The 13,521-nt window shown below is 40.0% G+C and overlaps 1 protein-coding gene across 2 annotated transcripts; it reads right to left on the reverse strand.

Moving 5' to 3' along the window:
- Positions 1-657: 657 nt before the first annotated feature.
- On the reverse strand, positions 658-7,600 carry serpina10b (serpin peptidase inhibitor, clade A (alpha-1 antiproteinase, antitrypsin), member 10b). Of its 2 annotated transcripts, none has more exons than XM_048268007.1 (5): positions 7,487-7,600; positions 6,454-7,064; positions 4,222-4,324; positions 3,941-4,088; positions 658-919 (listed from the first exon to the last, which is right to left on the reverse strand). In XM_048268007.1, exons 2-5 carry the CDS (start codon positions 7,043-7,045, stop codon positions 728-730), a joined length of 1,035 nt encoding a protein of 344 aa, XP_048123964.1. In that variant the 5' UTR covers positions 7,046-7,064; positions 7,487-7,600; the 3' UTR covers positions 658-727. The 2 variants fall into 2 exon arrangements, with proteins under 2 accessions (XP_048123964.1, XP_048123955.1); XM_048267998.1 differs by having other exon boundaries at positions 4,222-4,495.
- Between the last annotated feature and the right edge of the window lie 5,921 nt (positions 7,601-13,521).

Here is a 13,521-nt window from a genome sequence, read left to right on the forward strand (position 1 = left end):
AATTTTTGCTAGTGGATTGAGAAACCGGTTAGTTGATTTTTGTTTAGTTTTGTCTGAAGTCTTCTTGTTTTCTATTTGTCGGCTCACTCCTTTTTCTCAAACTGTAAATAAATCTGCACTCTCAAGCAAAATCCATGTTTGCTTGCTGTGTCTTTCACCCCCTCACCTCAGTGAAGTCCTTGTAGCTACATCCTGTGTGGACTTGGACTGCAAGGCCCAGCTTCCAAGGTAATTCTGAGGGCAAACAGACTTGTAATAGGGAGAATCACTCTGTAGTCCTAGCCTTGCCAGCCTAGAACCAGCCTAACGACTTGCTTGCCAACATGCTGTAGAATCACAAATTGCTTTATGGCAATTGTGCAATTGTATGAAATCGTGTAGTAGTACATTGTCAGTTGACATACATCTCTTTGCCAGTTTGTCAATAAATCCACATGTACAGTATGTGTCCTGGAGGAAGGGTGCTATGTAAGAATGGAAATTATGACCATTGTGTAAAACATACTCACAACTGTAGGGGGAGCCAGTAGCACAACAAAAACCCTAAACTGCATTGGATACCTTTAAGTCTGTCAAGCAGTATAGCTGAAGAAACTCTAACCAAGCTGACAAGTCATGAATTAGCGCTCAAAAGCATTAAAAATTCAATGCAGTGTATTTCTATTTAAGAGAATTCTGTTTAATTACATTTTAATATGTAGTTACACTAAAAGAAAATACAAAAAGATCAACATTTAGAAGGGTCTATCACTCTGCCCATGAACAGTAGGCTATTTGTGCTCTCATGATAAATAAAGAAAAAGAAAGGTCGGTTGATGATGAAGGTATGAGGCAGAGAGAAAGCAGTGATACCCACAGTCGTGGCTGCTGCAGCCGTGGTGCCAATCTCATCAACCTCAATCACAGCTTTGTGCAACACCTACACAAAAACACACAAGATTACAGTTAATTCTTATTTTTCCAACACAAATACAATTACAATTCACTTTGAATCAGTTTAACCAGTTTCCTTTTTCCTATGACAAAGCTATTGTCATATTTAAATGTGTTATGTTGGATTATGACTTCGAAAGTTGAAACTGAAGGTGCAGTCGGTAAGCTCCAGTGTCCAAACGAGGTGATTATAACGGATTTTCCCTATTTAACAATGTAGCCTCACTCATAAGGTAACGTCAGTAAATATGCCACCATATGACACTGTAATGGGAAAAAACATAAAGCCACTTCAGCACATTAAGCACCGAATTTGATACTCCAATGTTCATTTGTAATATTCTGTGTAACAGACTTACGTCAAGGGCAGAAGGCTGGAAAGTGCTTAGTTGTGCGCCTTTTTTTTTTACTTCTGCACCCTTGCACTAATTGAGAATTTGCCCCAAAGTGAGTAGAGTCTGATCACTCACTATTGGTAAACCTTTCCAACTCTCACATCTCAACGGACAGTGGTGGAAGAAGTACTGAAACTCAGTACTTAAGTAAAAATACAAATAACCAGATAAATATTTACTCTAATAAAAGTAGAAGTACCACAATGACAACTCTACTTAAGTAAAAGCAAAAAAGTACCTGCTTTTAAATGTACTTAAGTAAAAGTACTTTTATAACAATTTATTCTTTAAATATCTATATTCTAATGAACAAAAAACAGATTGGGCTGTGGCATTTTAATGAAGTTAGTTTTAGGTTAATTTTAGGCTAATGTAATTGTGCTTACCACCAGGGTGATCTGCAGAGTTAAATATCATTAAGCAAAACCAACAAAGAAGACTATAAATGGTATAAAGGTTATACGTGCTGGTGCTGCTGCTCAAAGTAAAGGTGCCTTATGCTGCAGTTGGAAGAAACGTACCTGATTGCAGGGCCTGAGTGGGACACTTAAAGTACATCACTTGCCTACAACTACACTATCTGTATCTGTATGGGATGCATCTTTACAGGATAGTTTACATAGGAATAGCCTCCCCTGGGCTAATAAAAAAGTGGTATAGCCAATAGTAATAATCATCCTGTTGCTGGCAATGGAATCATGTAATGAGCAGTTGCTAGTTTGATATTTTTGATTGTTCTTACATGAGAACTTTGGCAGACTGGTAGCTACCTATGCATCAGAGTGGAATCTGGAAATACCGGTAATTTCATTCATAAACTTCAGGAGAAAAGAATATGACTTGAATACACACCAATTCCAGGCCATTTTATTTCTGCGCATATAGCGTAGCCTACTAGGCAAAATAGCTTCTAGGCTACCACATAACGTGTAAATGCACATCAAAAGAGGAGACCCAAGGTCTAACTACAACCAAGGAGCAGGACCAGAGCACACAAAGCTTTAAGTGATTTTTAATTAGTGCAAACCGACTAACATTTCAACGTCCATGCGTCTTCTTCAGAGTCAAAGTCTTGAAAAATAATTTTAAAATGTGTGTGCTCCGGTCCTGCTCCTTGGTCCTAGTTAGAACTTGGGTCTCCTCTTTTGACTTCTGTGTCCTGTTCCGTGAGCACCAACCAGGCTGAAGCGCAAGTGACCCCCTTCTAGTTGTAAATTCACATGTTAATGCACCTGTAAATTTAAACCCTACTCTAGTTTTTCTCAACAGGGCTACTTGCTCACTGAAACTGAACATTAGATCTTCAATGGGAGGAGGGCCCAACACACATTTTAATGCTTTTCAAGGGCTCATTGCAGACATAGACTTGGTTGCGACTTCTGAACAGTTTTTGTGAGTGCTACTTTGTTAATATTTGAGAAACTGCGAGTAAACCAAAGGCTGCTGAAGTGCTGCGAGGGTGTGCTGGTCAGATAGGCATTTTGGCGGAAAAAATGCAACGGAACGTATTGTAGAAATGTAGTGGAGTAGAAAGTAGCCTATAGTCAGATAACTGCTGCAAAAGTCAAAAGTATGTACTATTGATTCTAGGCCTACATTAAAGTCTACCGTAAAGTACAGATTATGTGGAAAATTTTCTTAAGTAGCGTACAGTAACAAGGATTTGGATACATTCCACCACTGTCGACGGGCGTAGACTTTGTGCTAACTTCGAAATCATTAGACCAGCCCAACCAATCACATTGATCAGGGATTCATAACGTTACTTCGGTAACACTTTACTTGACAGTATCGACATAAGAGTGACATGACACCGTCATGAACACATGACACTGTCATGACACATGAAACCTAACCCTAACCTCTAACCCTAATCCTATAGCCCCAATCCTAACCCTAAACCTAACCCTAACCCTAACTTGTTATGACAAAAAACAAATGTCACTTAATAACAGAATAGTTATGTCATAAGCATTTATGACTTGTTTATGACATGTTCATGACAGTGTTGACCTAAGAGTGACATGACACTGTCACGTAAAGTGTAACCGTTACTTCTTACTTTGCCTAAACTTTGCAAACTGACAATAAACAGCACTGGCAGTCAGGAAACAATGTATGCGGGCCTTTGGTATAAATACACGTACACATTCTTCCGGTTACAATTTATTATGTTTGCAGGCTTTGCTACTACCGTTTACCACAGCCACTTTTGATTTCGACTATAGAGTCATCCCCTCTTGTTGCAGACTGGGTAGGGGGACAAAAGCGTTTCCATAACCGAGCTGAGCAATGGACATGTTAGCGAACTATGGTGTTCCAGACTAGTATCTCCCTGAAAGGAGATCTAGGTGGGTGTGGCCAGGCTAATTCTGCTATGCTATGACTGCTATTCTGACATGACATTTTTAAGTCCATATGGACATTTGGTCCATAAAATGCCTTTAGATTTTGTTTTCTTGTTTTGTCTTACACAATAGGCACCCCCCAAACATGTAATTAAATCAAAATGTTTACACTGCTATTTTAGGTGTAAAATGATTTAAATATATTATTTCCATATTGTTCCCTGTGTGATATGAAAAGCATCAACACATTTTGAATGAACACACCTCTGACACTTTCAATCCAGGACTTTTACTCAGTCCTGTTAGGTTTGCAGTGTCTTGAAAGATATTTGTAATACCAAGCTCTGGGAGTATTTTTTGCACAGTGTATGACTGTTCCATCTTGAATTTGGGCAGGTGAATCTCAAGTTTCCTTGCAAGAGACAAGAAAGAATTAAGGTTTGAAATATCAGGAGCTTTGCAAATGTTGTAAAATTCCTTCTTAAAACATTATTTTAACCATGTCATAGTGTATTTATCGTAGATAAAAGTTATATTTCACTTACGTTTTCTTCAGATTTTGTGTCCAGTGAATGAACCTTGCCGCTGTAATTTCTTCGTCAACCTCAGTATAGTCAGTATCAGTGTCAGGTAGAACAATAAGCATGGCTGAACCACCCACATAGGGAAGATGTAACACCTTGACTTTCAATTCCTTGTCATATGTCATGTAAAATTTATCATCTTTAAACATCATGGGCACCTGGACAATGTTGTACTTGTCAACATAGAAGCGGGCATTTTCTGTGTTATTTGGGTTAAAAGGAAGTTCCCAGGTACCTTTGCAATGTAAAAATATCAATAGGACAGAAAAAAAATCAAATTTTGCAGATGTTAAAAGTATTTACCATGAGGAAGGCAATTTTAACCTAATATATTTCTTTCTAACTAGCATCTAGAAATAAAAGGAACAAATCTATTTGCCTTATTCATCCGTTGGCCATTGTAAGCCAGAACGAGGCTACTGGGTACACTTGCCTTCACACCTCAATCCAGCAGATGGCGGTAATACACTCTGTTTGCCCAAAAAAAAACTCACAGAAGAAGACTTTACTCTGACCAGGGGTTAGCATTTGGCCGTTGACATTTTTCAATAGCCTAATACAGCCGGTCCAAGCATTTAGGGATCATTATCATGTGTGTCATGTGTAGCCTAAAGTGAATCCTTACTCAATATTGACTTGCCGTGTTTATTATATTATCACATATGCAGTGTTGGGAAAGTTCACTTTCTACATGAACTAGTTCAGTTCATAATTCAACATTTTGAACTAAATTCACAGTTCCAAAAATACTAGTTTATAGTTCTTTTTTTCCATATGTTGCTGTGAGCTATTGTTTTTCAAAAGTATTCCCATACCCTATATAGAACCTCAGACAGCAATTATTTTATCAGCAATATTTTATTAAGTTTATGAAAGCTGGGCTTCCACTTTACTCAAAGGCTACAGGTCTGTACCAGTACCACCAAGTTGTCCAGCTGCAAGTGGGAGATGACAACAGAGCCGCTACTGTGCGCAGTTAAAGGACAATTCCGGCGCAAATCAAATCAAGGGGTTGATAACACGTGTGTACCGAGTTCGTCCGTTCTCTGGGATATGTTTTCATGCTAATCGAACGTGACCAGTTTTACCACAAACCGCTAATAAGCGTTTAAAGAGATACCAGGCAAGCCTGATGCTTTTTCTTTACAAAGCTCCCCATACCGTCTGTACATGTCGATACGTGTGCGAGCCCTCGCTCGGTCTGAAGCTCTTTTCCGTTTCTTTGCATCTTCCATCAAGGGTTTTCGCTGCTTATTCGCCGGCTCTGCCATTATACATACTGTACGTTTGCAACAATCGCTAGCGTTTCGCTAGCCTGCCTCTGTGCTGGGGATGCAGAATGTAAACTGATCCTGCTTCTCGCAATGTCTGAGACTTTGTGAGACTGAAGGTAGGCGGGTAGGATACACTGAATTTGCAAGTGGGATATTCTTCATACAGGCAGTAGGGGCGGGCGAGAGAGCCTTCATTCACCCCGTAATGAGTCATTTAACCATATACTGACTTACGAAGATGATTAATTAACACGAAAATGTTGCCTGGTGTCCGCTACACATTAATGCCTGTTTACGGTGTGTTTTAGCCAGGTTTTCGCCTGGAAGGCTCTTTAGAAATCTGGCACCCTATTGAATGAAGTTAAACTGAGAGAGCGTGCCGTTCACACACACCAGAATGAACGAGTTCACAGTAACGTTCATCAGGCAGGAATACAGTATGTTCAGTTCACGTTTGCCAGTTCACGTTCGCCCGAACAACTTATTTTCCTCTGAGAGAATATCCAATCTGCATCACCGTTGTACCTTTTTTTTTTTGCAGTTTGCAAACAGAGTGCATTACCGCCATCTGCTGGACTGAGGTGTAATGGCAAGTGTACCCAGTCGCCTCATGCTGGCCTACAATGGCTGCCGGATGAATAAGGCGAATTGCTTTAAAGGTACTATGTGGTAGATTTCTAGATTTAAATGTTGAAAATGACCCAGAAATAACCATTTTGACGTACTGTCAAATAATACTACTATAATACCTGAAGAAGTGCTGTATCAAACAATGCAAATCAATTGAAGAATGCCATGGTGAATGTCGATGCATTCAAAACCACTTGAGTCCTATAGACTTACACATTTCCCCTTTAAAGCTTCATTCAAAAGTGAAGATATGGTAACAACTGAACAGCATTTATAGGCGATATCTTACCTTTGAAGAAAATTGTATTGATAAGCATGAGTTTTGTGAAAGGCTCAATTGATGACACCATTTCCTTCACCTTATTTCCTGTCTGCTTCCTCACATACTCATTTATGGTAGCCATGCTAACTTTTGGGTCTGCAAAGTCCACATTGTTGATGTCGGCCCCAAAGAACTTTTTTATCTGCTCACTGAATGCCATTTCAATCTCAAAGTCCTGTCCCACAAATAGGGCTGTGCTTTGGTGGAACATTAATGCATTATCTTGGGTTATGTTCCTTTGGAGATGCTGGAAAAGTTCAGGTATAAGACTACTTGTGCCTTGGTGTTCTAACAGATCCAAGTTTAGTCCTTTAAGAATCTGATCTCGGGTAGAGCCACGAGCACCCAGGGAGAGGGAGGTGAACACAGTGGACAAACAGAGTGGTGAGAAGAAAATGTTGTTATCATGGTAGCTAGAAATCTTCCGGTACAGGTCCATGGCAAAATCCATATTTTTAAATGTAAGGTGTGTGATATTAGGTGAAGGCTCCTCCTGAACCAAGAGGCAAGGGGTGAGCAAGACTGTCCAAACCACGAGGAAGAGTACTGTTGTCATCATTGTTGCTTGTACAAATTACCTTTAAATGCATTGAAAATATATATTTTTTAATCTACACATATTATGGTTAAGGGATTTCGCATATGCTTTTAGCGACATACAAATAAAAAGAATACAATAGTTAAAATTAACGATGACCAATTTTAAAATGCTGGTAAGACTACATTAGGGAGAATAACAATAATAAACTATTCCAATTTAATCAATATCCTAATGAAAATAAACAAACAAATACAGTAATATACAAACCATAATTCATAAGAAACGCTTACTTAACTAAGTGCATGTATGAATAGTATGACCTTCAAAGAATAAATTGAATCTCTTTCAGAAAACATTGCTCATGCAAATCTCAGCGCCCATGATGTTAGATTTGTTTTTATGATACATATATTTTATATCAGTGCATAAACCCATAAAACATTACTCTCAGACACTTACCGTTTGCTGCCTTGACAGATTCCTGTGACAAATTGCCAAACAGACAGAACATTCTCTGTTTGGAGAGACAAAGTACAAGTGTGTTTTTGGGGTTGTTCATTAACAGAGTTGTATTAAGTGTGTAATTCTGGAATAATTTGAACCCAGGGTCTTTTTCACCAAGTCGAACACCCCCTCAAGAGCTAGATTATGTTGATCGAATGGGTGCCGACAAAGATCCTTGATTACTATTTAACCCTCTCTGGTACCGAGTTTGACTGGCTTTAGCACTTACAATCCAGTGAAAGTATTAAGGGCCACATCCAAACCGCCATATTTTAACCATTAATAATGCTCTTCTGCAGTAGTATGAGTAGGGACCCTACGAATAAAACTAAGCAAAACTAAGCTGAACACAGTTGTATAGCATTTAAAGCACCATCAGTTTAGGAAAAGCCTACCTACTGAAATAAGTTCTAATGCGCATCCGAGGGTTTGGGGATATTGTCGCACACTATGCAGAAGGTTGCGGTGCTCAACCTGTTGTTAGTCTTCAGTTAAATAAGGTGCTCCAGAGAAGAAAGAAATTGCATATTCCGTTGCAGACAAATGAATCCATAACACTGTGGATGTCAATTCTGATGTAAACTCAAGTCGCTGTAGGCTATTTGTGGAGGTTTCTTTATTTGGTAGGCTAAGTGAAATCCACATTTTCCTCTCGAGTTAAACGCTTGCCAAGGCTATTATATTTCGCAATAGGCGAAAAAGAGCAGAGATGTCCATTTAAATTGTAGGCTAGCCTAATGCACTCTGGCGTGTTTTAAATCCGAAATAAGGAGGAATGTGAGGAGGTGCTGCTATTAACTGTAAAGAATGCATCTAGAAGCGTGTAACTGCAGTCGTTCATTCAAGATCAACAGAGTAACGCAAGTAACAAACCCATTTAAATTTCAGTAATTGTAATTCCGTTACTTGATTTATAAAAATACTTTGTTACATGCTCGTTACCACTAAAAGTAGTGGAATTACAGTAACACGTTAGGCCTACTTTGTACTTACTTTGTAATTCGTTACTCCCAACACAGGACCCTATTCATACTGCAGACGTGTGGTGCTATTTTGAGCATTATTAGTGGTTAAAAAATGGCGGTTTGGATACATTTAGCGAATGGCGCTTGTGCCTGATAAAGGAGTTTTAAGGAGTACGGTAAAGCGCAGCTCAGCTAGCACAATGCTAACTGACATAGCAATTGGGCCATAACAACCACAACTTTTATTAGTTATTTAGCTAGATATTAGGGGAGGAACGGTACATGTATTCGTATTGAACCGAAACGGTATGGGCGTCACGGTTCGGTGCACAAATTTACACATAGAATAAACGGTATAAAAATAAATAAAACTTGCGTGCAATTTAATTAATGTAATGCGGAACTACTGTTAGACGCGGGTTCTTTAGGGACACCTAATCTGTAGCCCCGCCTTAGCTCTGAATCGCTGGTTGGCGCTTATGTAGCCAAGCTCCGCCTATGTAGGCTAGCCTATGCAGTTTTTTGTCAGGTCGATGGTCCAGTGCAGTAAGTGAGTCAGAAATAGCAGCACAAATATGGTGACTGGTGGCGACCAGAGATGTAAAAGTCCGGCTTCAGAAAGAAAAAGTCCTGCCATGTATTTGTTCTACCTGTGTGATTAACTGATCTACCCGTCTTAAGAGTTGTGCTGATTAGAATCAGCTAATTAAGTGAATGGTTGGAACAAAAATGTGGCAGGACTTTTACTTTCTGAAGCTGGACTTTTACACCTCTGGTGGCGACCCACAAGAACAAGAGGACCCGCCGGCCTCTTTGAGATCGCAAGTTTGGGAAAACTTCGGTTTCCCAGTCAGCTACAGTAGCACAGGCGAGAGAGTGGTGGATAAGTTACTAGGAATTGCTAGGTTACGGGGACGCTGGCGAGACACGCCGCTCCGTCTGGCATCATGTTTTTGTTTGTTTTTATGTAATGTTCGTAATTTTATGTTATGTCATGTCAATTTTTTGTATTGATTTGTGTAGTTAAATGTATTCTCTCTTCATTTACGTTATTTTTTATATTTTTCGTGTTATTCTTAGTCCCTTTTAACGTTACTGCTTCCAAGTCGGCTGATGTCGTTAACATTGGTCCATTGGGAGCTTGCTATGGCTAACGTTAGCTTTTGCCCTGGACTGACATCCTTCCATCCATCCATCCTTGAGCGGTGCTGCACTTCACTGTCTGGTCGAGGAGATTTCTTGGGACAGCTGGACCTAGATGCTACTCTGTGAAAGATCTACCGCGACCGCCGAGCTGCTGCAGACCTGAAGAACTGCAATCTCTCAGATCATCAAACTGTCGCTATCATAAGTCCACCGAGTTGCTGATCTGCAAGATCGCCCACGACTTCAGACCGTTATGCCAGAGAGGGTTAAAGCGGAGCATCAAGGATCTTTGGTTATGCTTCCAGTGATCTAGACTGCAGTCTAACTATAGGGCCTACTAACGTCACTGAAGGCCTGTTAACGTTAAATCCGCCGGGTTGGTCTGAAGACACAGCTGTAGCTACGCCATATCATTGCCATTGGACTGAGTTGGACTAAGTTAACACAGACTTTTCTTTATTTTCATTTCTTATTTATTTATTTATTTTTATGACTTGTTAATTTGTGTTTGTTGTCTGTCTTGTACAGTATGTCTACCGTTAGGTGTCTCGGGTACGCTGACGATTACGGGGCTCCATCAGGCATCTTTTGTCTTGTGCGTCAATTGTTATTTTGTAAATTTGTTTGTTTGTTTGTCTTGATGTCACGGGAACGCTGGCGACTATGCCGCTCCGTCCGGCATCTTTTGTCTTACGCATAAATGTCTAGTGTGTAAAGCGACTTTGGGTGTTTTGAAAGGCGCTATGTAACAAATAAAATGTATTACTATTATCTATTAACTACTATTATTATTATTATTATTATAAGGCGAAGACTTTGTGTCGGCGTTGCTCAGCAGTTGCTGAGTATGCGAGTTACATCTAACATGCTAATGTAACAGAGGCGAATTGAGCTTGCATGCTATTTGCATGTGTAAATCCTCACACCCCTAATCTTAAGAATGCTTTTAACCCATGAGTTGGAAGCCTGGGCTTTTAGCTCAGTGGTTAGAGCGTTCGACTCCCATGCCAGTGTGTGTTGAGGTGGCAGGTTCGAGGCCTGTGAGTAGCGAACAAACCGACCTCTGTTACACTAACGCATATCCGACGCCATCACCCAGATGTGCCAAATTAGTGGAACGAAAACTGTTCAACTCCTCTTCCCTACAGAGCTTAAAGCGGCAGTTGGCAAGATTTTTTTGATCATATTCACTGAAACCAACACTATGCTTCCACAGAACATAAATCAGTCGGTTTTAGAAAAAAACCCCGCATTTCTACCTCCAGCTAGAGCAGGGGTGTCAAATTCAAATTTCACAGGGGGCCAAAATTAAGGCCAAGCGCAACATTTATTTAATAGCCAATGTTTTTATTGAATTAAAACTATATACACACAAGAAAAAAATAGAATGCAGGCATTTCTGAATATAGCCTAATAGAAAAAATATATTGGCCTATTTTTTGCAGGTGAACTATAAAAATAAATAACATTTAACAATTATCAAAATTGTAATTGTAACTATTAACAGTTAACAAACTCTCCCTCTGAGAATGGCCGTGCTGTTTGCGCGATATCCTGTGCAACAGTAAAACTCGCTTTTGTAGCATCATCACTTGTAACTTGGCTTGGGTAGTCTGCCTTGAAAGCAGACTTGCTTTCAATTCTCCCACCTTCTGTAGCTTAAGCTTCGCATCCAGATCTTTGTATTTGTCTTCATGTTTAGTGTCGTAGTGCCGTTTTATGTTGTACTCTTTAGTGACAGCTACGGTGAATCCACATACCAAGCAAACGGGTTTGTCCTTGAATAATATGAACGTATAATCGTTTTCCCACCTATCTTGAAAGCTCTGATTATCAATCTTTCGCCATTTTCGTTGATAGTTTGTCTGGTTGCATGGATACGTGTTTTGTTTATGAACAGAAAAGGCGACATTAACGATGCAACGCATTTTGGGATTTGAAGTGTTATCGATGTACAGTATGTAGCAACTGGATGGGCTGCGTTGCCCTGGGCTGCGCTCATGCGCTGAATAGAATAGCGTGCTGGGCCAGCTCTGACGCGGATGGGCTGAAGAGAATAGGCCTACTGTCGGGCCAGCTCAGATATGGATGCGTTGTATAAACTACGCGGCGGGCCACTTCTAATACAGATTGAATAATGACCTCGCGAATAAAATAAGCAGCCCGGTTTGACATCCCTGAACTAGAGCCTGTTATTTGTTTTGCAAAAATCCACAGCTCCCGGTTCTTCTGGTCCAATCAGAGCAGGGCTGTGTGAGATCTGACTGTCAATCACAGTCTGGTGCAACTCCATGAGAAGATGCTCGGTGGTAGTGGGGGAAAATTTGGGTAAGTCCCCTCAATCTGTCAGACTTGCCAACTGCAGCTTTAACCAGCCATTAGATCTAACAAATAGGGCCAAAGCACTGAAGCAATAGGAATTTACATGTCATCTTCAATGCGCCCACTCGTAGAGGAACCTTGCTTCAAGTATTTGCTGTATGTACTCGAACCTCGTAACAACATGCCATCCCGTCCACATATGAAGCAAATTATAGTCTCAATATACAACCGAACACGGACGTTGATGGAGCACGAGTTAGCCTATCAGCTGCACCCTCCGTTTCACTAATGACTGATGGTTGGACTTCTCGTGCTACGGTGACTGCTAGTTACTACAGGATCTCACTGTGACTGCTCATTTTATTAACTCTGAGTGGGAAATGAAAGCATCAGTCTTACAGACGTGGCCTCTGTATGAACAGCACACAAGCACTCACCTAGCTGAGAAGCTTGAATTTCCCCTTGGGGATCAAGTATCTATCTATCTACAGGAGGTCGAGGCAGAGTGGAAACTAGAGAGGCCTGGAGCAACTATTTCAGTGACCACAGACAATGTTTTTATAATATTGATTAAATGGACATTATTGTTTATTATTGCTTTTTCTCTCATTTTCATTCCTAATTTTATTAGGCTATTGATTGATTTGACATTGTTGTTTATTATTGGTGTTCTCCTTATTATAGTTTGACCAACATTCTAATCTGTTCCCTGTTAAGGCCGCACAAAAAACACTGGCAGTCAACCAGGTATCTCGATTACTAGGAAAAATCAGAACGATTTTTACTTTTTTCCATCGTAGCACGACGGCTGCGTATGTTTGAGTGTAAACAGGTGATCCTCGACTTGCCAAAACACTGCCTCATACATGATGTGTCGACACGCTGGAATTTCAGCTACGGAATGGTTAAGCGCTATCCGGAACAGCAAGTTGCCATTTACTCTGCATTAACAGATAAATCAGTAAAGAACAAGGACGCCTCACATCTGTCAGATCAGGAGATGAGCATCGCAGAGAGTGTGGTTAAGATTATGAGACCTTTGAAGACCATCACTACAATGTTGAGCACTGAAACAACACCGTCGGTTTCAATGATCCTACCCCTCAAAACAATGATAATGAAGTCTATGGGACGAAATGATGACGATGCACCGATCAGAGAACATGCAAATCCGATACATTGACCCAGATCTCCAAGATTTCTTTAATAAATGCACTGCATTGGACCCCAGGTTCAAATCGCTCCCTCACTTTGATCTTGCCTGTCACCATAACGTCTTTGAAGATCTCATCACAGAAGTTCTGAGCAGAACAGAGCAGGTATGTATTTAATGCTAAGGTTTCTTTTTTTTATTATTTGATTGTTTTTTCCTCACTTCTGTCATGTCTTAACATATTGTTGTTACAGTGTTCACTGATAAAACCCAATCATTTACTGTTGTCTTTGTTGTATAATACTGCAGACTGAGACTGTCTATCCTGGCAATTACATTTCTAGTTTATTATGTTATTATTCCTTTATGTTATGTTCATTTCTGTTCATTCATAAATTCAAATT

This window comes from Alosa alosa, chromosome 2, assembly GCF_017589495.1.
Source record: "Alosa alosa isolate M-15738 ecotype Scorff River chromosome 2, AALO_Geno_1.1, whole genome shotgun sequence".
Lineage (NCBI taxonomy): Eukaryota > Metazoa > Chordata > Actinopteri > Clupeiformes > Clupeidae > Alosa > Alosa alosa.

Excerpts from the sequence above, each read along its gene's own strand:
- serpina10b (XM_048267998.1), bottom strand. The coding sequence starts at position 7,045 with ATGATGACAACAGTACTCTTCCTCGTGGTTTGGACAGTCTTGCTCACC. Across the intron at positions 4,089-4,221 it reads ACACAAAATCTGAAGAAAAC|GAAACTTGAGATTCACCTGC; the intron begins GTAAGTGAAATA and ends GTCTCTTGCAAG. Across the intron at positions 920-3,940 it reads CTGGATTGAAAGTGTCAGAG|GTGTTGCACAAAGCTGTGAT; the intron begins GTGTGTTCATTC and ends GTTTTTGTGTAG.